Source organism: Engystomops pustulosus, chromosome 7 (assembly GCF_040894005.1).
Source record: "Engystomops pustulosus chromosome 7, aEngPut4.maternal, whole genome shotgun sequence".
NCBI lineage: Eukaryota > Metazoa > Chordata > Amphibia > Anura > Leptodactylidae > Engystomops > Engystomops pustulosus.
Window position 1 is genome coordinate 138065637 of NC_092417.1, and position 24657 is coordinate 138090293.

At 39.7% G+C, this 24657-nt stretch overlaps 1 protein-coding gene across 1 annotated transcript; it reads left to right on the top strand.

Annotated features, from left to right (window-relative positions):
- Positions 1–10613: 10613 nt before the first annotated feature.
- Positions 10614–16351, top strand: NPAS4 (neuronal PAS domain protein 4). Its single transcript, XM_072117937.1, has 8 exons — positions 10614–11067; positions 11475–11626; positions 11821–11923; positions 12128–12377; positions 12470–12579; positions 12819–12954; positions 13078–14291; positions 14503–16351. Exons 1-8 carry the CDS (start codon positions 10893–10895, stop codon positions 14526–14528), a joined length of 2166 nt encoding a protein of 721 aa, XP_071974038.1. The 5' UTR covers positions 10614–10892; the 3' UTR covers positions 14529–16351.
- Positions 16352–24657: the final 8306 nt, after the last annotated feature.

Genomic DNA, 24657 nt, shown 5'->3' on the forward strand with positions numbered 1-24657 from the left:
GGCAGGCAGGACCACAGGAAGGCAGGCAGGACCACGGGAAGGCAGGCAGGCAGGACCACGGGAAGGCAGGCAGGCAGGACCACGGGAAGGCAGGCAGGCAGGACCACGGGAAGGCAGGCAGGCAGGACCACGGGATGGCAGGCAGGCAGGACCACGGGACGGCAGGCAGGCAGGACCACGGGACGGCAGGCAGGCAGGACCACGGGACGGCAGGCAGGCAGGACCACGGGACGTCAGGCAGGCAGGACTACAGGACGGCAGGCAGGCAGGACCACGGGACACCAGGACCTCCACAGGACACCTGGACCGCCACAGGATAACACGGAACAAGTGGACACCACGGAACACAGAAACCGGGAACACGGAAACTCAGAGGCGTCTGGAAACGCTCAAGAAGGCTTTCTCCTCAGAAGAATGAACTGAAGATCCGGCAGGGGATGCTGGGAGTCGCCAGGCTATATAGCCGAGCCAGGAAATGCCAGAGCCAATAAGGAGGACGCTGGCCCTTTAAGGCTGGGAGAAGTCTGCGCGCGCCCCCTCTAGTGGCAGGAGCACGCGACTGCATGGAAACAGCATGCGGCCTACACGCTGGGAGCAAGAGTGCAGGCCAGGAGAGGTAAGTGAGAGCTGGGGGAGCGGGGACCGCGGCAGCAGGCACGGGTACACCCTCGATCCGTACCGAGGATCGCGGGTGTAACCGTGACATTGGACAGGCTACCAGGCGTCCTGAATTGCATTTCTCTCCAAACTTCATTAACTACCACCCTGCAATGTCGCCAGCCTTTCAATAGCATTTCTCTGGGTCTGAGAATTGTATCTCTCCAAGGTGCTTCTTAGATCTGAGACCCCGGTACAGGAGAGAGATAATATTTTTTTTTAATCAAATATATTTTTATTATACATATTTTTTTTTTATGTTCTACAACTTTTCTGTTTTTCCCCAACTAACAGAGATCGTCCCCTTATCCCAACTATCTCCCCCACCGATGAGACCCAGTTCCACTTACCCCCTGGTGTGACCCCCTTGTCTCAGCATAAAAGTCTGACCAACGCATTCCGCCAATCTCCCCGTGTTGCCCATCCATACCAAAATGTAAAAATGTAAATCAAGTATGCCACCAGCCGTCTTCAATATTTCTTTATTTCACATACAAAATACAAGCATTGGAGGTGGATAAAGAAACCATTTACGTATTTTGGCTACGCTGTACTAGCTATGTCTTACTCCTGATGTCAAATATAGGCCCCCCTCCACAACCAATCCTGCAACTGTATCATTATATATAAAAAAAGAGACAGAAACACATTGCTTTGTAGGGATTCCTTTTTGGGATTTAGGGCGGTAGATGATCCCCACATGTATACGGTCTTGCATTGAGCACCTCTCCCATCTTACTCTGATAAAGCTGCTTATGCATCCACTATCCTGGGTATCAAAAGATGTGGGAGAGGGACACATCTGTCTCCCAAAAGGACTGTCATAAAATATTCTTTTGCATGTGCAGTACAAGAGAAGAATTGCAGAATAGATTCTTCCCTTATGTCTCGGACAAAAGGAGGAAAGTGCTCCATATCTGGTGGGGTTGTATGGGTGACAGATCTTGTCTGTTCTGTTATTTACTGGCTTTCAACCACTTTCAGTTGAATGGATCATATTCCTCCAGCAAGTACTGGCAGTCCCCTACCTAAGGACACCCGACTTACAGACAACCCCTAGGTACAGACCACTGTGGCCCTGATAAAACTCTCTGGATGCTCTCAGGTTGCAATGATCAGCTGTAAGGTGTCTGCAATGAATCTTTATTGATAATCCTTAATTCCATTACAGCAAAAAAAAATGTAAAATTGTCAAAAAAAAAAATCCGACTTACATACAAATTCAACTTAAAAACAAGCCCAAAGAACCTATCTTGTACGTAACCATAGGACTGCCTGTATTTGTTTTTTCTTTTTCTGTTATCATTCCTATGCAAAAACTTTGAACATAAATCCCTGTGTTATTTCAAGATGCCTATGAGCATGTGCACCTGTTCCTTTACGTTGGTTTACATATGTGTTAAGATGATTGTATCATCTGTAAATTGGTTGAGGGATGTCGTGAGAAGTTACTTCTATTCTTACTTGTCAACAACTCCATAAAATAATCATATTTATGTATCTTTTAGTGTTTGTTGTCCCTGAGGGTACTGACTCACGCCCTTCACGATATTGACCCTTTATTACTTTCCAGCCGCATTTGTCTATTTAATAATCCACATTTTCCATCTTTGTTATTCACAGATCTCCTTATCTCTAATTAATCTCTGTGCTTTAAGGCTAGAATCTCTGGTAAACAGTTTCTAGAAAGCAATGTACATGTTCTGAAATCAGCCACAAGTCTGGTTGTCCTTTCTGTTGTTGTTCAGACACAAATTACTCAACTCCTTGATGTGTCATCTCACTAATTAAGATGCCTCCTCGTTACAGATCAGTAAATTTTGCTTGCAAAAAGGAACATGCTGTGTTTCTAGATAGATAGATATATATAAGACACTTGAGGTCCGTGGGAGTTCAGATTCATAGCTGGGAATGAACCCAGAACATTTCTGGGAAAACTATATTTGTACAATGGTTGACTAAGACTCCCCTCTACTCATCCAAGAGCAGATGGAGCTCTCCTATCATACACCTAAACTGCCTTATAGAAATCTATTGCAACAATAATTAAGTTTGCATCTTTACTTCAGAAGGCTCCTTTATTCCATTTTATCACATCTGATTGTTTCTCTTTGCCCTCTTCAATGTGTAGTCTCAGTTTATATATTCCATATATTCCACAAAAGGCTATTGTGTTATCTTATTAAAGTTACTTTATAATGGTCCAAAATTATGCTTGAAGTAGAAGGACAGAGCTGGTGTGACCTTTGTGCTGCATGCACCACCTATCATCTTTAGGACCAGTAACATTAGTTTTTCAATCCTGACAGGCTGCAGCTCACTTTCCTACCGAGGAAAGGGAAAAGGGGAGATTGGTGTACAAACCAGTTCTACATATAATAAAAACTTTCTATGCAATATAGAAGTATTGTAGTGTATCATACAAGTGATGAAATGAAGGCATGTGGAAGTCCCATAGTGGGATTAAAAATGTAGTAAAAAAAACAGCAATGAAAAGTAAAAAATATTACTTTACAATTCCAGTTTACCTATATACAATGCATTTTTTAAATGAAAATGAATAAAATAAAAGAATCCATACACACATAATATCAATGCATTTATGAAAACCTGACAAAATAGTTGCCATATTTTTGTTCAGTACGCCATAATGATGGAAGTAATAAAAACGAAAACATTTTTCACAAAAACAAACTCTCATCTTGGGCTGTCGATAGAAAGATAATAATGTTTCGGGTCTCTAGAGGGGATGACACAGAAACAAATTTTCCTTTTCTCATGTTTCCCCAGAAGGAATTTAAAAAAATGTAATCTGTGGGGCACATTTACTAACAATTCCGTCGGGTTTCCCAACTATTTCCGATTTGTGCCGCATTTAACAGGAATTTTTTGTTGCACACGATCGGATTCTGGTGCAATCGCGCCGACTCTCATGCCACACAAATCGGGGGCGTGGCCATCGGGCAACCTAACTGATTCGGACTAATTTAAAATTCCAATTGTGTCGCAAGACAATGCACTCACATACACCGGGAAGAAGAAGGTGAACTCCGGCGGACCTCAGTGGGGAAGCGACACATGCAGGATATCGGGCGCACGATCTTAGTGAATCGCGCTGGACTTCATCCTCGTCAGACAATGCACCTCGGGGATCGTGACAGGCCCAGGTAAGTAAATGTGCCCCAATAAGTTTCATATAACCCAAAATACTGGCAATAAAATGTAAAAATTGTTTTTAAAAAAAGTAAACCGTAGTAAAGTTACATTGATGAAAAATAATAAATGTATTAAGAATAGCGGACAATGGTATATTGACTAAGCAGGTCACCAAGAGTTTAACATTGTGGACTAGTAGGGGGCTGCAGAATGTTCTAATTGATCATGGCAACCCATCGTAGCTCAGCTCTCATTTTATAAAACGCTGTGGTAAAATCAAAGCTGAGCTCTGATTGGTTGCCATGAGCAACTAGAACAGCTTTGCTCTCAGACACTTTTTATAAATGTCCTTGTGACTAGGTCCATTCAGAAAAGATAACAGAATTTGAGTGTAGTACTGTGATAGGATGTCAAGAAAATTCCATAGTTTCTAGATATTTCAATATTAACTCTGGGCAGTGATATTGAAAAGTGGATGTATTTAGGAATCACAGCAATTATGTGATATATCACTTAAATTTAAGGAGTTGGGTCACCTAGGGCTTAAAAGTCACCTAAGCTGATTTTTTATAGCACATTCCCTTGATCACCCAACCAGAAGAAGTAATTACATGGACGTTTACATAGACTTGGACAAGTTTATAAAAAGTGTGCTAAGGTTAGACAGTGCAGAGTTAGACTAGACAGAATTATTCTGCACCAGATTTATATAAGTGTTTGGTGCTGGGTGATACATCTGGAGTAGTATAAGACTGTCTAGTTGTACTCCCATTAGTTGGCTTACTTTACACCAGAAAATTAGGACACAATTCTGTCGAGTCAGTGGTATTTTTGACAGAACTTTTTTACATAAGGCCATGCCCTCTGTTGTCGAGCTAGTCGTAGGAGAGCCAGAAAAGTGACTTAAACCATTTATAGATGTGGTGCAAACAGTTTTTAGTGCAAACTATCACAGATTAATATACCTCCTTCACTATCTTTATATACAGTGATCATTGAGTATTAAGTGATGAAAAGGCAGAGGTGTTAATAAACGGTTCCAGTCTTCTCTTAAAGGGATTCGTAGTATCATAGTATCAAAGTTTATACGGTTGAAAAAAGACACTTGTCCATCAAGTTCAACCAAGAAAGGGAAGGGATTGATGAGGAAGGGATTTAGGGGAAACAATTCTATATAACATAACCGTCAATGTTATTTAGGTGTAAAAAGGCATCTAGACCCTTCTTGAAGCTCTCTGCTGTCCCTGCTTTGACCAGCGCCTGAGGCAGGCTATTCCACAGATTGACATGTTTGATGTCAAGGGAGCTGCCTTACAAGGTAGCTAAAAGAGTTGTGGTTTTCCTTATCCCATCCTGGAAAAATTTGCATATTTTCCTGGGACTTTTTATGCATATTGCATATTTGCTTTTTTTGCTACTTTCTGAATAAAAAAAATCCCAGACAGCAAGTAGAGCATAAGAATATTTATTAAAGGGCAAAAGGTTATTTGGATCTTGTTTCCTTGTAAAGGTGGATCTGACCCAGACTGTCTGCCCTGTATTATCTTATGAATGATCTCTGCCAGCCATGACTTCACATTCAGCTACTTGAAATAGTAAAAATATAATCTGTTATCTGTGATCCATTAGCAATTGTCATTGCAAGGTAAAGAATGCTGATTCATTAGCCCTTGCCATCTGGACTAGCTCTAAAAGAATTCAATTGTGCCATAGTAAGTTAAATTTACAAAGACGGTCTTAAAATGTATCATCCAGCATCAAGTTTGAAGGGTTTGTTAAAGGAAACCTACTATAAGAAATCTAGAATCAGAGGTATGATTGTAGATTCCTCCTGCCTGCGTTTGCCTAAGGCTACATTCACGCGGCCGTATATACATACCCCATAGACGGCAATGGGCGCACAACGCAGTACGGGAGCAGTATGGTGCCATACACGTGAGGCTATGGAACTCTCTGCCAGAGGAGGTTGTTATGGCAGACTCTATGTACATGTTCAAGAGAGGCCTGGATTCTGGAAAGTAAAAATATAATGGGTTATGAGGGGTTGTTTAATTCTAGTAGGTTGGACTTGATGGACCTGCACCTTTTTCCAACCTTATATATTATATACTATGAGGGTAAGTATAAGACCCTAATAGGGTCATCAATTTTATAATTAGCCTGTTAAAGTTTATCATTCGCCACGGGTCACATGACCAGCCCTCCCATCCCCGGTAGAAGGCCTTGGACTTCCTGTGACATCTTGCTGGCTTGTGGTAGATGGAGGGGGCCGTGCTGTCATTACTACATGTCCAGTACAAAAAACAATGGATTTAGAAACTATCAGCTGTCACTATTAAAATACTCATGGTTAAAAATACAATGGCCCCATAGTATTTTAACCATGATGAAGTCAAGTGTACTTTAATATATTTGGACTTTAAACTGACAATTGCTAGATGCATTGTTTCGTTTTTGTACTGTATTAAACTGAACCCATCTCGGCTTCTTGGAACTGAACCCTACTCGGGGAATCGGCACCACCTGAAATCAAGGAAAGGTGAGATGAGTTTGTACAAGTTTTCCTCTCCTCTAAATTACTGCAGTTCAAAGGAAATCCTGAGTCACATGACCCAGGCGAAAGGCAAACTTTGACAGGGTAGATATACAGGGCCGGCGCTATGGGTAGGCAAAGGTGGCAATTGCCCAGGGCCCCTGGGAGAAATGAGAGAATCTCTTCTTTCAAATGAATCTTGAATTTTGTTCCTAGGTGCTATGGATCCAGAGATATTCAGGTTTAAAGTGAGAATATCAGGTGACATTTTTATATATAAAAATCACTCCCAACGGCAGTTTAACAGTTAATACCTCCGTTTTCCTACAATTTAGAAACACAAATTTAGATTCATATAAAAGAGGAGACTCTCTCCTTTTATAGGAAAAAAGAAGTAAGGTTCTATGTGTCACAGAGCCAGAGATACAGCCCCCTGAAATTAACCCCCCCCCCCCCCCAATCGAGATTCTTAGCCATCAGGCTTCAGGGAACATTTGCTGCACATTCACTTTATATGTTACTACATTTTGAGAAGGAATAATATCAACTAATATTCATGTTTTTTAACCCTTCTCTATGCAGAACTATCTAAGAACACACTTTGGGCCACATGTATCAATCGTTTTTTTCTGTTGTTTTTGCGCCTTTTCATTCAGGTGCACCATTTTTGTGCCATTTTTGCGACTAAATGCCAAACTAGCTGCGCAGCAAAAATAACCAGCTTTCCTTCATTTATCCTAGCAATCCAGATGTTTTTCTGCGCCTAATGATATTCATCACTTGCGACTTTTCATTTAGGCGCAAAAACACTCCAGCCCGAAGGTGGCGTTAACTGAGAAGAAAGCACTGAGCCCTTTGCAGAACAGCTCATTTCTAGCAGAAAAACTCATCCAGACACTGCAGACACTAGAACAGATCATACAGACATGAAATACTCTGCAGACAGGAGCTGCAGACTCTATTTACAGTTCATCACCTTCTATTTACAAAACATTCTGCAGAATCCTGAGCCCAAAGCAAGGGAGAAGAGAACGTTACAGAATGTTGCAGATACGACATACAAGTGTCCCCCATGTAATTCTGCACAGTATCACCAGTGTCTGAGGGGGATACTATGCAGAATTACAGGGGTGCAGCAGGAGACCAGCACTGGGGGATCCCCTCCAGGAGAAGCCCCTGCTGAGGAGGTCACTGGGTGCTGGGTGTCACACACCTGGGTGCTGCTGTGAGTGTTATCTTCATTCTGGGCTGTGGGAGAAGCAGAGAGGAGCTTGTAGCAGGATCACATGTAAGTGCCCGAATCTAACATTACGCCGAAACTGCGCCAAAACTGTGTTAAAGTAAAGTGATTAATAAGAGGCAGGAAATTACCTTATCACAGATGGTTGTAGCTTGTGATAATTCTGGAAAACAGTGCGCCAGAATTTAGGCGCAACTACTACACTTAGGCGCCCAAAAGTGATAAATGTGGCCCTTTCTCTCTTATTCCCTTTTATTTTGTGATAGTTATTTTTTGTTGGGAAAATTGACTGATATGATGAACATTCAATCCTCTTCACCTAATGTGACTACACCGTGACCAGAACATGTCCATAAAGTTATATGTAACACCAAAAACACACACATGTTCTGGAATAAAGTTTTTATTTCCCATCATCCTTCATTATTTCCACCGATGTTGTGAAGTTCTCACTCTAATTCTTATGAAGCGCGGAGGGTTCTGTTATTGTGCAGCTAATACAATGGCGTACATCTAAAAGTGACTTTTATTATCTCATTAGAGAGGTTTATGGATATATAGTTATTTATTTGGGTTACCATTGTGTAAGGAACAGACAATGATACATCTGTGTGAATTTTCTGCAGTTCCCTTTGCTGCATATTTTGGTGAATATATTGGTGTGGGGTCTGTATGATCTCCTCACAACTTACTGTTTTAGGAAAGTAGATTTTCTTTATATAATTATTCTGGATTTGTACATATTTTAGAGGAAATTTTGAATGTTAATTGCCAAATGCATCGCCTGGTTGTCTGCTTTCAAAATTATATAGGTTTTATGGCGCCTTTACTTTTTATTCTGTTTAATTGATATATTTTGCAGGTTGTGACTGTCTAAAAATGTCTAGCTGAAAAGCAGATATCTAGTTATTACATATTAGTGATATTATGTGGATTTATTTATGTGAACATATCAATAGGGCACATTTGTGAACTGTATACATGTCCATCTATTACATTTAGGAGATGTGAAGGTAAACATTTTCTGTTTGGATCAAATTTTTTGCCATCAAAGTCAAATTTTAAGTATTTTTAATAAAATGTTTCAATTTGAATCAAAATTGCATGAAGGCGCCTATGTCTATAAAATCTTTGATGCAATTTTGAAAATGGGGCAAGTGTCTGCTTTCAGAAAATATCGGTCCCTCTCCCCAATAGGCCTCACAGTCTAATCAACGTACCAGTAATTTTTTGGAGTGTGGGAGGAAACCCACAGCAGACACAGAGAGAACATACAAAATCTTTGCAGATGTTGACCAGCGCTGCAAGGCTGTAGTGCTAATCACGGAGCCACCATGCTGCCCATAAATCTCCCTATCATTTATCTATCTCCTATAAAATTCTCCCATATTACAGTTTGTTTTACCATACTAAAGGAGCCGCTTGCTGATTGTGACTAGTCATAAAATAGTTTTATTTTGGGGCCCCACTTTTTGTTTTGCCCAGGGCCCCACTTTGTCTAGAACCGGCCCTGTAGATATAAAATGGTGATCATACTCCAGTCTTCTTATCCTGCTTAAATTTGGTATGGCCAACATTTAAGCTATAAAAAAGTCAAAGGCCAGTGTCATCCTATGTATACATGTATATATGACAGAAGATGGATGTAGATTAATTTTGCCTTTAAAGTTGGGTGCTAATGTTCCAACCAACACAAATGCAGAAAGCAAACACTATAAAAAATTGAATGTTTTGGGAACAGAGTAATTTAAAAAAAGGTAATATTATACAGGTTTACAGAATGATTGATATAAAAGAGAGTAAAAGGTGTTGGTAATGGTAATTGGGGATTCACATATACATACTCAGGCCGGTAATATATTAATAAACCTTCATCATTAATTTCATATTGGAAGTAAAACATTAAATGTATTCATTCATATTTCTCTTCCTACTAGGAATAATGGGCTTATCCAGCACAATGGCTGTGGCCCATATTAAGAGTCTCTTATCATGAGATTGAACCTTGAAGCTGTGAGCTGTTTATCAACAAGATCCACACCAAAGCTGGGGAGTATAAAAATAGCTCTGCTTTGAAGCATTTCAGAACATGGCTCCCTAGAAGCCGGGCCAATATACGGTTAATTCTGCTGTATACTAAGCTCTTACCAAATATGGATAAAACACAGAGAGTATGCAAAGAAGCAGCCGTCATTCACAAAACACAGTGTCGTCACTCCAACCTACATCTAATTATCCTTTCAACAATAAAAGGGGAGAGAGAGTGAGAGGAGATAGAGGCATAAATATATAGAAAGACAGGAAAATCAGGATCAGATAGCTATTTACAGCTGCTAGAGGAAATGCAGGGGTTGAAATGCAGCTAAATTAATCATATCCTATGAAAATATGCTTTTCTATTACCAAGTGGTGAATGTGTGGGCTGAAGGATAAAAGGAGGCACAAAGAAAAAGGTATTTTAAATGAGCAGAAAAAAATAGCAAAATTCTTCATTTCTATCAATAGTCTCACTACTCGTTCTATCACCAACCCACGGTCTTATTCCATTGTCATTAGATTTCAATCACTGCAGCTATTTTGGGGTGAAATGGTTGAAATACCTTGCAACTTCCCCATGTTTGAAGGGAATGGTCATGCAGATTCAGTGTTCATCCTTGCTTCCAAATTCACAATAGTAATACAGATGTTCAGTATTTCCTGTATAGTTCAATGTTACCTACTAACAAAGCAATTCAGCCATTACTATATCTATTAAGTCCATATAAGGATAAGGATTACAGAGATTCTAAAAGCCTCTAGTTATAAATGTTAAGTGTTTTGATATTTGATAAGAATGTAGCATTTTCAACATCATCTGCAGTTTCTCTCCAAATTGGGTACAGAATGTGATATTTGGCTCTTTGCAGAAATCTCTCTCACTAGTCCCCCTCCCTTTACTCTACCCCCTCCTTTCTCCCGTCTCCCGTTGCTCAGCGTCATCTGTATGAGTTGATGACGCTCGCCTGTAATAGCAGAGAAAGGCAGCTCCCTAACCATGCAACCCATTGATGATAAACTCCACTCTTCTCCCCCCTCCCCTTGCGTCTCACCTGCCCACACACTCCTCAGTTACTATATAAAGAGAACCATGAGCTACAGTTCTTTAAACCAGAACCCAGAGACAGGCATCAGGAAATCTGAGCAGGAATACCACAATATTCGGGAAGAGAAGACTACCAGAAGACGAAAAACGAAGACTAGAAGAGAAACAAAAAAAGGGGCTCTCTGGACTGACTCTTACTCAGCAACCCAGAGACCCCATCCAAAATGTATAGGTCTACGAAAGGTGCATCAAAAGCCAGAAGGGATCAAATTAATGCAGAGATTCGAAACTTGAAGGATCTTCTTCCAATCTCTGAAGGAGACAAAGTACGGCTGTCCTACCTGCACATCATGTCACTTGCTTGTATCTACACACGGAAGTCTGTTTTCTTCTCCAGAGGTAAGATATTACTGAAAATAATATCTGGAACTATTACTTTGTGGATTTATTTTATTTGCCAGATAATTGTCAATGCATGGTTAATGTTTACTATGTAGCCTTTGCGGCATGTTTTTACCGTTCTTCAGGATACAGACTTGTTCTTTACCTGTTGCTTATGCTTTTGTAATATATTAGTAATGTGATTGTGAAAACTAGCATGTCCATATCTACAAGAATGATCTAAAAGAACTAGAGCATTGTGTTGTCATGTGGCTGCTGTCCTTGGTGCTGAAGTATAGTACGCTTCGTGTATCACTCTCCAAGGTCCTGAATGCTCAAGCCAATGCACATGTATAGCAATAACTATATGAAAACAAAGACATCTATGTATGTTAAGAAATTCTTTATCTATGTTTGCCCATTAGGTCAACAGATGAATGAGTTGGAAGGTCTACTTTCTAGCCAAGACTTACAAGATTTCATACACAACCTTCCTGGCTTCCTACTGACCTACACAAGTGAAGGGAAACTGATCTATGTTTCTGAAAATGTGACCGAGCATCTCGGACACTCCATGGTAAGTTAGCCTCCTGAGATATGTGATGAAGATTTATTGCTTAATGTTCAGATATAGTTCAGATACTTCATAGATAACTACATAAATACGTTGTTCATTCATTAGTATGCAGCGTATATATGCCATAGAATTATTTACTTTGAAACAATGTGATGGATCTAAGTCTCATCCTGTGCTTGTATTTATTAAAACAGGTGGATTTGGTTGCTCAAGGAGACAGCATTTATGACATAATTGACCCTTCAGATCACTTTGTCATGAGGAATCAGTTGTCTCTGCCATCATCTTTTGATAGTGGTAGGTGTCTGAAGTACTTTGCCTTTTTTACCAATTATTAAAATAGACTATGGTAGAAAGCAATCTATTGATAACTCATGGTTCATATACTGTCCATGGAGATATAGCAATAGAAAATAGCAGATGTACTACATATCATATAATTTTATGTTATAGTCTGTAGCACAACTACAATAACATGCAATCTTTATTGTCTTCTTTTAGAGAGAATGTTCAGGTGCAGGTTCAATACGTCAAAGACAGCTCGAAGACAGAGTGCAGGCAACAAGTTAGTCCTTATAAGGGGAAGGTTCCAGCAGGCTCCTGCTGGGACCTACTGGTCTTCAAATCCAGTCTTCACCGCATTCTGCATTCCTCTTGACCCAAAACCAAGAGTGACCCACAACCATTTCCTGGTGGATTTCTTTGAGAGTCATCATGCCAAGGATCTTTCTGTCATGGACGTTTCAGAAAGGTAAATATTGAATTTACACATCAATCTCTTTTCTGAAGTTTAGCTGAAGTTTAGATGATTACCTAAATGGTCTTTTTTCTATTTCTTTACAGTTCCTTCCAGCATTTGGGGTTTGGGAAGAATGATTTAGTCTGCAAGTCTTGGTACAGTCTCATTCACCCTGAAGATCTGACGCACATGTCTACCCAGCATTACAAACTATGTAAGTTTCTATAAAATGCACTAAATATGGGGTACTAAATATGTGGGTCACCAGAATTTTATGAAGATAGTCATTACAATAACGATCATCCAAAGTGAGGTAATGACAACAATATAGGCAAAAATATTCTTAGTGGGTAGTGCACTGCAAAAGAAGTTTGAGAATGTAGACAGAGATTTTAGAAGGGATACATTCTTATTCTGCAATCCCCTAACTTCATGCTCTTTTTTTCTCTGCAGTAAGTGAATCTGGTGAATGCAGAGCAGAAGTGGTTTTACGTCTGCAGACTAGAGATCAGCAGTGGATATGGGTGTATACTCTGATGCTACTGGAAAACACTGATGTCCCAATCACATCTTACAACTATATCATAAGGTAAAGACCTTTATTAATGTTAATCTCTATACAGACACAGTTGTCTGAATAGTTTATATTGTTTTTGACATATATATCACATATTAGTAATTGTACTAAAGCAAATATTTTTATGATCCCCAGTGACTCAGAAGCCTGGTGCCTAAGGCAACAGCTGACTTCAGAGGAGTCTCCACTTCCATTCCCAGTTGGTGGTCCTTCCTACCAAGAGACCCTTCTTTCCCCAGCAGACCTTTCCAGTCCGGATCAGGTGTTCACTCCCTTGGCAAACACACCTACAAGCATCAGCCAGTCTTTTGAGTTTTCAGAACCTGTGCCTGTCAGCCCAGAAGATCCCATCCTCTGTCAGAATACTACACCAATTATGGAAGACGCTGTTGCCCCTGAGGCACAATTAGAAAATCAGTCTCTATTTTCCCTTTACCAACCAACATCCTATGACCAGAGTTTCAGAAGAGAGGGGAGTGTACCACCCAAAGATTTTACTTGCACTCCCCCATACACACCACACCAGAACTGTACATTCCTCTTTGGGGCTTCAGAAAATGCCACACAGAAATCTTCTGATCAAGACAGTACTACCCTAACTCCAGAATTATACTACTCCTACTGCAGTTCCCTCTATGAGAAGCTGCCACCAACTCCTGATAGTCCTGGGGAGGGGGGAGACTGCACAATAATGACAGTGCCAGAAATACCCAGTCCTCTCTTTGTGGATCTACCAATGCTTCCTGAGGGGTTAGTGACCCCAGAGACATCACCCATCAACCAAGTCATTTTCAAGTATTCAGAACAAGAAAAGAATGAGATTGATCTCCTAGTGAAACAAATTGGCTCTTTAGCCAATGTCTTCAATAATGTGGCTTCTAAAGATATTCCATGCTCTGAGAGTGTGGTATTGAGTGGCCATGGACTGGCATGTCGAAGTGTTTCCCTCCCTGCCAGTCTTCCAGATGCAGATATTAATCCAAACTTTCCTCGGTCCTGGAAGAGCATTGACTTTTCTCTTTTCCTGACTTGTCAAGAGCAGTCACTGCCCACCAGTAGCCATCAGGTTTGCAGCCTTTTCAAGGACTTCCCTGATTCTCCACCTTTTGCAGCCATGGGGTCTCCTTGCAGTCCCCTGGAAGAGGATGAAGTAGGAGGGGACCTCTCTGCATCTCCATCCATGTCTATGAACGTGACGACTGATCTGTCGCCAGAAGAATGTAACTTCTTAGAGGAACTGATGTCCTACAAAACAGACCTTGAGGCAGGTGCCTCAGAGATTCAATGTGACCGGTTTAATGATGAGTTGTATCAACTCCAGATTGAGCTGCAAGACAGCTTCCAGCAAGGTAGGTTGATTGGACAAACCTTTGCATTTATAATTACTAAAAACGTAGATTATTATTAATTTTACAGCTTTAAATATTTTCACTTGGAAATTTTAGTCACAAATACTACACAAGTTATAGCAAATAATTTATCCTAGATTTTTTTTTATTGTCCAAAGTCATGAGATAAAAGATGTACTAACTCCTAAGCCTTTCTTTTTATCTTTTACAGATGGAAGTGGAAAACCTTCGTTTTGAAATAAGTCTGTGACTTACTTCGATATGTATGGCATATTGTCATATTCTGAGCAGATTTATCCTGCCTAATTACGAACAAATCAAGACGCACAACGTGGGAGAGAAAGAACGACTTTCTGCGTCGTACGAATCTCCCATTCATCGCAAAACTGTTTTGTTCCCTTTTTCTCTTTCATTCCTCTATTCTCTTTTTCTCTCAATTTTGTGCACGTTTACAAGAGATCTCTTTTGTTTTCATTTGCAACTAATGGTAAAATCAATGGCCCATCATTATGGGCTTACATTCTGATCACAGAATGTATGACAACTGCTAAAGATACATCCCACCATTTTACCTGTAAAATATATAAATAGAGAGAAATATTTCCTGCCGGAAACATTTCTTACAACCTCACAACTCAATGGGCCATTGTTTTGAAACATTTGTACAACATGTTAATTTGTAAAACAAAGGGTTTGAAGAATGGGTCAGAAAGAGAAAAAAAGGTGTAAGTTGCGAAAGGAAGTTGTAAGTAGTCTTACATAACAAAAAAAGTATTCACTCGTAGTGAAACTCAAATGGTACTGTTGCCAATATGATATTATATTTTGATTCCCCAGTTGCTGGTAAAAAAAATGTTTCTTTTTAGAGATTTTCTGTACTAATCCAAAAAATTTCTGTTCTAATTCAAAAATGAAATTTCAATCTACTGGTTAGAATTTATATATAAAAATAATGCCCTTAACACAGTTATGGTTTGAAAAGGGTAAGAGAAATATTGTAGGATTCTGCTATAGAATCTCCAAACAAAACTACAAGTCACCATGCATTATTTCAACAGCTACTGCAGCCAATGATCACTTATAGCGGTCTTTTTAGACACCATAGTAGTTCTAGAGGCATTAATAATATCTGCATTACATCTGCATTTTATATTTAAGTAAATTGCTCCGTTTATTAAGGGGGGCTGGTTTACATTCTGACATAAAGCACACTCATGCCTTTGTAAATACTGGTTGGTGGCTTGTTCTTTTGTTTCCTGCCCAACTTATTTTGACCTTCTCCTCCTATTGTAGGTACATGAATTGTACCTGTTTATGCTGTTTTTAGTTTATGCTGTTTTGGACTTTTACCTATGTATTTAACAAAAAAGATAAAATGTAATTCACAAAATGTAATAGGGACTGGGATTACATTAATCCCAGACATATAATTCCAGGGAATATGAAAGACTAAACAGTATGGAGTGATATTGCTAATATTCTCTCCCTTGTGTTTAAGGTGCAATGTAGAGGCCAAAAACCAAAATGCACAAATGTTAGCATTATGACCCTGAGCAGGGAACAAAGTGAATTTCCTGATTTTCAATAGAAATTTCTATAGTTTGAATTCCTTTACCTGATATAGTTGGCATGAACAAATATGCCAAGTATAGAGCTGAATTTCTCGTATTGGCTCACTGAAAGTAAGTGTAAAATACTGGTACACAACTACTTGTGCCTTTTTCGTGAAATATTTCTATTTTGGATAATTGCACCTTTAAAAAGGGGGAAGTGTTTGATGTAAAACTTGACCTCTGTACAAAGTGATGATGCTTACTGACAAGCATAGAAAAAAATATATATGTATCAAAATTATGGTGCGATGGCGTGCCATACAAGATGACGTAGGATTTTGCTACGATTTAAGTATAAGGATATTTTTTCCTGAACTGCTGTTTTTCAAAGTTTGAGAGAAGTGGTGATGACAAACTATGAACTGTACATATTTATAAGTAGAATTTTTCTAATGTGCCAAATTGCATTGTGTTGGGCTGGTGATGTTAAGTCCTGGTCTTGTACAAAGTGCTTTTTTTATTGATATGATAAAGAAAGAAATGAAAAGAAGAAGTTTCGCTTGTGTTTTATTACTACTGCAGATGTCATCCGCATAACACAAACATATCAATTTTATATCCTTTCCATCAGTCCTTTATATCTTATAATCCCACAATATTCCAGCAGCGTCAAAACTGCAGTGAGCTGGAAAACCATTTCACGGCACACAAATAAAAGACTGACAGAATATTATGGCAGAAGCTGCAGGTTAAAATTAATAAATATGAGGATTCTGTAAAACATTAGAGCAGACTTGCTTAGCTAAATATAGAATTCTGTCTTAATTTGTGCACCAAATATATAAATCACCTGCTGCGTACTGATGGGGAACTAAATAAGGGCAGGAGGGGAATCCTACTGTTCCACTCTAGCTCAGGTGAGCCGATTGTTAAAATCATGACTGGTTAGCCAGGTGGGACGAAGCAGAACGACAAGCCAGCTGCCACCACTTGCTCACTGCAGCAACCGGTGCTCGACTGCTGCCCTTCCATGGTGGATGCGGCATAGGCAACGTGTTAACATGTGACCACGTCCCCTGCGTTGTAGCTTCCAGATCAATGTGAAGAAGGCGCAAAGAGAAGGACAAGGTAAGTATGTTTTTTTTTTCCATTGGGCATTATTGTGGATACAGGGGGCATCACATTGACTAATGGCTACTGTGGGGCATTATTGTGGCTACTGGGGGCATCACTGTGACTACTAGCTACTTTTAGGCATCACTGTGGCTACTGGAGGCATTTTTGTGGATACAGGGGGAATTACTTTGACTAATGGCTACTGGAGGCAGGCACTGGGACTATTGGTTACTATGACTGCTGTATTGGAACATTTTATGATATTTCATGTAGTTTAATTCTAAATTTAAACTGTAAAAGGCAATATATGGTGAAAGTCTGCCCATCTAAATAAGCCCATCATTATCTTACTCCTACTTTCTCCAGTCGTGACAGCTGTTTACATCAACTTACATTTTCAGAAATTCTGCATTATATATTGCAGATATATAATTTGCCTTAGCTTTTCAAGGATATGGCAAAGTTCAGATGGTATCCAGAAGCATAAACATATTTATGACCGTTTGAGGACAGCAATACCTGAATAACCTCCGCACTCCCCTAATCCTCTGTGGCACAGGGTTAGGACATAGTGGTTATATATAGATAGATAGAGAGAAGTAAAAAAGATTCCCAGCGGCACTGCTTAACAAGTCCTGGTGGGTGCACGCTCAAACGGGCAGGCTAGAGCCCCACAGTCAATAGAAATAGAAAAAATAAGCGGCACTCCAGTGTTGTGGGAAAAATCAAGTGGTTTTTATTCCCAAGTTGCTACGTTTCGGCCTCATCCGAAGCCTTTGTCAAGCAATAGTAAAAGTGCATACAAGGTTTATATATAGGAAGTAGTTCATAAAATGGGTGGAGTATAAATATACAAAGCAGTGTTATAAATCTACCAAGCAGTGTTATAATACATAGGGTCAGTGATTGGATAACATCTAATACATAGTAATATCTAATATATAGCAAATACCGTGAGTATTTGTAGTGCAAATTATCCAAATATTTACATTCAAAGGTGTGCAGGTGAAGTGGCTAACATACACTCACATGACGATCCTGTTCAAAAAAGTAGCGTTCACATTTTCCATCTGCGCACGTGCAGGTGACGCTCACAGGGATTCACCAATCAGCATTAAAATAGGCGAGAACGCCCATCCCTCAAACCCCACCTACAACCTCGCATCGATGGAAACCTAGTCCCGCGTTGCGTCTCAGCTGTCCGCGTCACTTCCGGTCTGTCATAGGGTCTCAATCATGTGACCTGACGTCACGAAACAAGCCACATTAACGGGTAGAACACGGAAGGGTAGCTATCCGTGTCTCTCCTGTATTAATTGTACATCTATGATCAAGGGAGAGAATTTCATACACCCAGTCACGAACAAATCCTATCAGATTAGACATTTTTTGAAATGTGACAGTAGATTCGTTATTTATGTTTTGATGTGTCCCTGTAAACTCCTATATGTAGGGGAAACTACATGGGATTTTAAGACCAGAATAAATCACCACAGGTACACGATACGGAATAAAAGAAAGGACTTACCTGTCTCAAGGCATTTTTCTGAAGCAAAACATACTGAGGGACAATTAAAATTTTGCCTGCTAGATCATATACCGCCATTGAGACGGGGGGGTGACAGACAGGCCATCTTAAAACGTAGAGAATTAGAGTGGATTTATAAACTAGACACTCTGAAACCCAAGGGTTTAAACGTTGATTTTTCCTTATCAGGAATTAAACAATAAGTTGACTTTCTCCTCCTGATTTTCTCCCAGATTTGTGATTTCGTACCCTCTAGGTAAGGGATGTGCGCATAATTATATGAATATATTATTGATATATTTCTTCTCTATTTCAGAAAGAAAAATACAACTGAAATTATTGAACTCTGAAGCGATCCTGTTCTGTAATTTATGCTTTAAATTATCTATTACCTTGAACTGTATTTTTATTTATATTTTTCTTTATACCAAAACTTTTCCGATGCAGCCGAGAAAAGTGACCACCGGGGACTCACAAATAACAGCTGTAAGATTGTTATTGAGGCGGTCCCATAGGTGTAAATAGACGGAATGGACACCTTGGAGACTTTCAGGGTTGACACCTAAGTCTACACCTGGTAGATGTACCTCTTTCTAATCAGGAATAGACCCCTTTACCTACCCTTAAGCAAGATGGCGTCCGCATACTTGGCAAGACTCTGCGCATGTCCGAAAATGTCACATGTCTGTGACGTCAGGTCACATGATTGAGACCCTATGACAGACCGGAAGTGACGCGGACAGCTGAGACGCAACGCGGGACTAGGTTTCCATCGATGCGAGGTTGTAGGTGGGGTTTGAGGGATGGGCGTTCTCGCCTATTTTAATGCTGATTGGTGAATCCCTGTGAGCGTCACCTGCACGTGCGCAGATGGAAAATGTGAACGCTACTTTTTTGAACAGGATCGTCATGTGAGTGTATGTTAGCCACTTCACCTGCACACCTTTGAATGTAAATATTTGGATAATTTGCACTACAAATACTCACGGTATTTGCTATATATTAGATATTACTATGTATTAGATGTTATCCAATCACTGACCCTATGTATTATAACACTGCTTGGTAGATTTATAACACTGCTTTGTATATTTATACTCCACCCATTTTATGAACTACTTCCTATATATAAACCTTGTATGCACTTTTACTATTGCTTGACAAAGGCTTCGGATGAGGCCGAAACGTAGCAACTTGGGAATAAAAACCACTTGATTTTTCCCACAACACTGGAGTGCCGCTTATTTTTTCTATTTCTAGATAGATAGAGAGATTTATATTGTGTCTGCGTTTGCACATAAATGTCAATATATATTTGCAGCTTGCGCATGTATTTGTTGTGTTTGTGTGCCACAATTGTGTTGCGGTTGAATTTTGCCCTACACTTTTCAATACTGTGCACTTAAAGGGGCGTGGTAGTGGTGTAACTGATATGCAACACAATTCTGTCACAAAAGCATGAAGCAAAGTGCACCAAGAAAAAATAAGTGTCACATCCTGAAAACAGACCAGATTAAGAGTGTGCACCATGATTAAATAATGTGGCACAATTTACAAAGCAAGTGCAACAAAAACCACTTTTTATATATTTGGGCCAACGTGTGGTAGCCCAACAGAACTTTAGAATGGATGTCATTAAGACTTAGCAGTAATACCTGGAGCCGAGGAGGACTAGGAAGTAAATAGTGATGTTTATAAGCAAGAGTCTGATCTAGGGTATGATGTATTTATTTTCATTTATTGGATTTTATGCGATATTATGCTCCAAAAAGTTGGCATAGAATTTTGTTACAAACGTAGTCTATGAGCCATATTCACCATACAACCTGATAGCTTTGGTGCATTTTCAGGCTGCCAGTCACTGCTTATAATGTATGGTCAGCAAATCTAAACCTGTCCATACTAAACAATATCCGGAACATACATACCATACCATCAGAATGTTGTTAAGCAGTTCCAAATCCTGTGTGACCCAGTGTCCCTATGTACTTTAAAGTGAAATGCAAAAAGGAGATGGAGGTAGAGAGCTCAGCAATGAAATTCAGCTCAGAAAGCCCCCTTTGCTGTAACTGATGGCACTGCATCCAGGGACATCATTACCAATGGTGAATAATTTCAATACTAGTAGAAGGGGAGGTACAGAGGAGAGCTTGACTTCCGTAATAAAACTTTCCACCTCCGTGATTTTATAAAACCAATTTGCATCTCACTATAAAGTTGATTTTCTGAATGTTGTCCTAACACTGGGCCATTAAAGAAATATGATGAGGAAGGTGTCAATCTTTTTAACAACATAATAGTTCTGGTTTGAACTTAGGTTCTTAGGTCAATTTCTGCTGACATGTTCCCTTTAACCCCTTAATGCTCTGCGCCGTAGCTCTACGGCACAGAGGTATAAGGGATGTATGAAGAGGGCTCACGTGCTGAGTCCTCTTCATACAGAGGTGGGGGTTTTTGCATTTTGCACAAAACCCCCACCGCTAATAACTGCGGTCGGTGCTTGCTACTAACCCTCTAAACGCAGCCGGCGGCGTTTAAAAGACGGCGGCGCGCGGGCGGCGATCGGTTACCATGGTAGCCTCGGGTCTTCTTTTGACACGAGGCTACATGGCTTATGCAGGTTCGTTACAATGAGCCAGTGGCTCATTGTAATGTATGACCTGCAAAAATGCCATATATTGCAATACTGTAGTATTGCAATATATGGTAGGAGCGATCTGACCATCTAGGGTTAATTTACCCTAGATGGTCTAAAAAATAGTGAAAAAAAAAAGTTTAAAAAATAAAAAAAATTAATAAAATATTAAAAGTTCAAATCACCCCCCTTTCCCTAGAACGGATATAAAACAAACAGTAAAAATCACAGACATATTAGGTATCGCCGCGTCCCAAAATGCCCGATCTATCAAAATATAAAAACGGTTACGGCCGGCGGTGACCTCCGAGGCGGGAAATGGCGCCCAAATGTCCAAAATGCGACTTTTACACCTTTTTATATAACATAAAAAATGAAATAAAAAATGATCGAAATGTCGCACAGACCTCAAAATGGTAGCAATGAAAACGTCGCCTCATTTCGCAAAAAATGACACCTCACACATCTCCGTGCGCCAAAGTATGAAAAAGTTATTAGCGTCAGAAGATGGCAAAAATTTTTAATTTTTGAAAATGTATTAAAACACAATAAAACCTATATAAATTTTTTATCACCGCGATCGCACCGAACCAAAGAATAAAGTAGGCGTGTTATTTGGAACGAAGAGTGAAAGTCGTAAAAAGTGAGCCCACAAGAATGTGATGTTTTTTTCAATTTTTCCACATTTGGAATTTTTTTTCAGCTTCGCAGTACACGGCATGTTAAAATAAATAACATCACGGGAAAGTAAAATTTGTTACGCACAAAATAAGCCCTCACACAGGTCTGTACACATAAAAATGAAAAAGTTATGGATTTTTGAAGTTGGAGAGCGAGAAATGAGCCGAAAAACCCTGCGTCCTTAAGGGATTAAGATCCTTAAAAAACACGATGTGGTGGTTCACAGAAGAAAACATTCATGCTTCAAAGCAGTGGTGTGACTTGAGGCTGATAGGCTTCAGTGTAAAGTCTGTGGCAGGCGCGACTATAATCTATGGTTTATAGCACTACTCTTCTCATATGAGAAAGCTTCTTGGGCCCAGTTGCAAACGCACCCCCTCAAGTTACGCCCTGCTCCAAAGCATGAATTTTGGGCTCCCAGTTATTGGCCTCAGTATGACTATAGGAAACCTGTACCATAATTCCAAGTCACAGGATATTGATAGAAACGTAACAAGAGGACTTGATCTGTATGGAACACAGAAAAAGACTAATCTTCCTGTAAGGAGGGATATAAGGTCTAATGACCTGTATATAGAATATGCTGCAAATATATGTAAATTGGATGTATGAAAACACCAGAGATAACCAAGTTATGCATCTGGCTGCTTCTGCCGCTCATTTAGACTCCTCCATCAATCTGGATGAAGGGGATGCCCATTTTTGTGATTGGTCTAATACATCCTTTAGATAGGTCATAACAATTAAACTTGGGCTAAACTAGGTTGTCGCAGGGTAAGTTCTTATCTGTATTTTTGGGGTTAGTGTTGCAGTTTAGATGCAATCCCCAGTATAGATAGATCTCCATTAGCTAATGAAAATGATACACGATTTTCCACATTTTTGCAAACTGAAGTGTGGGATATTGGTGCACGTGAGTATTCTTTATGAATATATAGTCTATAGTCATATGTGCAGTTCACTAATACAATAAAGATTGATTGACAGGTTAAACACCAACTACAAAATTTAGGGCTCAGTTGGTAAAATACACAGATAACATTTTCTGTGTTTTCTCACTTCCTAAAAATCATTTTAATGCAACATGAGCATGTTACATGAACATCCTATAATTTTTAACCCTAAAGAATGAAAGTTATATTTTATTTGTCCATCTTTTCCTGTCTTACTCCTTTCTCTAAATTGAATCTATAGCTGAATTCTAGGAAAGATAGGCAGTGGCATAGAATAAATCTGGAAGAATAATTGAGCGTCAGATATACTCAGAGACCGATCTGTGCGCTGATGAGGGGGAACATCAAGATTGACGCTCAATGCACCGTTATGCAGGGTCAGGAGGAGTAAACATCCAAAGCTCAGGTAAGAGAATGTGCCTTAGGACAACTATTACTCATGTACACAAAAAATCTGGCCTCTATGGATCAGTGGAAAGAGGAAACTATTTTTGAAAGCAAGCCATAAGAAGTCCCATTTGCTGCTTGTACATTCAGTGTAGGGGACAAAGTAAACATATGGAAGAAGGTGCTCTGGTTAGATGAGACCAAATTTTGCCTAAACTAAGGAGGAAAGCCAACAATAAAATTCACCCTGACCACCCCATCCCTGTCATTAGGCATGATGGTGGGAGAAACATGCTGTGGTGATGCTTTGGTTCATTAGGGACTGGTTTGAGTAGATGGGAAGATGTACGAGCTTAATACAGGGCAATCCTGGAGGAAAACCTATTACAGGCTTCTAAGGAGTTGAAGACGAACAGTATTACCTAAAGCAGAGGAGGTGAACCTATGGCACAGGAGCGAGTGGTGGCACTCAGAGAACTTTCTTTGGGTACCTAGGCCATCACCCCAGCACAAAAGTTCATCAGACAGGACTATTGGCCTCCTCCTGTTGTTCCAGATTGACAATGCACCTGCCATGTTAAGCGAAATTTTAAAACGAAACATCCTTGACTGCCTGGGACTACAGGAGGAGCGAGAACAGAGCTGGATTATCATTGGTGCTCCTGCTCTAGGTCCTTCTTGGAGGGAAGCCACAATAATAATGCAAATTTCTCCACATTTGAAAGCGGTGACAAAGCAATAAGTAAAGTAACACGTTACTACTATATATGCCATGTTGGCACTTTGTGATATATAACTGGGTGGTTGTTGTTGTTGTAGGTTTGATATCACTGATCTAGAGTGTATTTATTGACCACAGGTCGGTTGTATTGTATGTAGACTAGGGGTGATGTGTCTGGTGGATCACACCCTTTCCATTCTAACATGTGCTACATGAGCCATTTCTAGACACACCCTCTTCTTCTTTGTGGCTTAACGTATTGGCCCAGATTTATCATTCGTGAGGCAAAATGCATTTGTTACAGGGACCAAAAACTATTTGTATTTACACATATGGAACATACCTGTACTGACTTATATATATATATATATATATATATAAAATTTTGTAAGTAATTTGGGGACTGCCTGTATATGTATATGGATTATTTGTATTACTGAAAATTTCATACTTCTCTTCTAAAAATACTCAAATGGAAATAGGATTATTTTTACTCTTGAGGGGGAAAAAAGCAGCGTGACCTCAGAGATAAAAAATATATTTCAATTTGCAACTTAAAGTGTTCTGTAATTTTTGATCTATCTAGCATTGGATACCATTAGTAGGTGTTAAAAATACAAAACATGTTCAAATGCTGACACATTCTACAGTTGGAAGCGGTCAAATCTGTAATAGTAGTAGTATGTGCTGGGTCAGGGAATCACCAGACTGAGCAGGTTGTAGATTCTTTGTTCATGGGAGAGGTCCTGGTACAACACACATTTGTCAAAGAGAAAAGTTTGGCCAATAAAA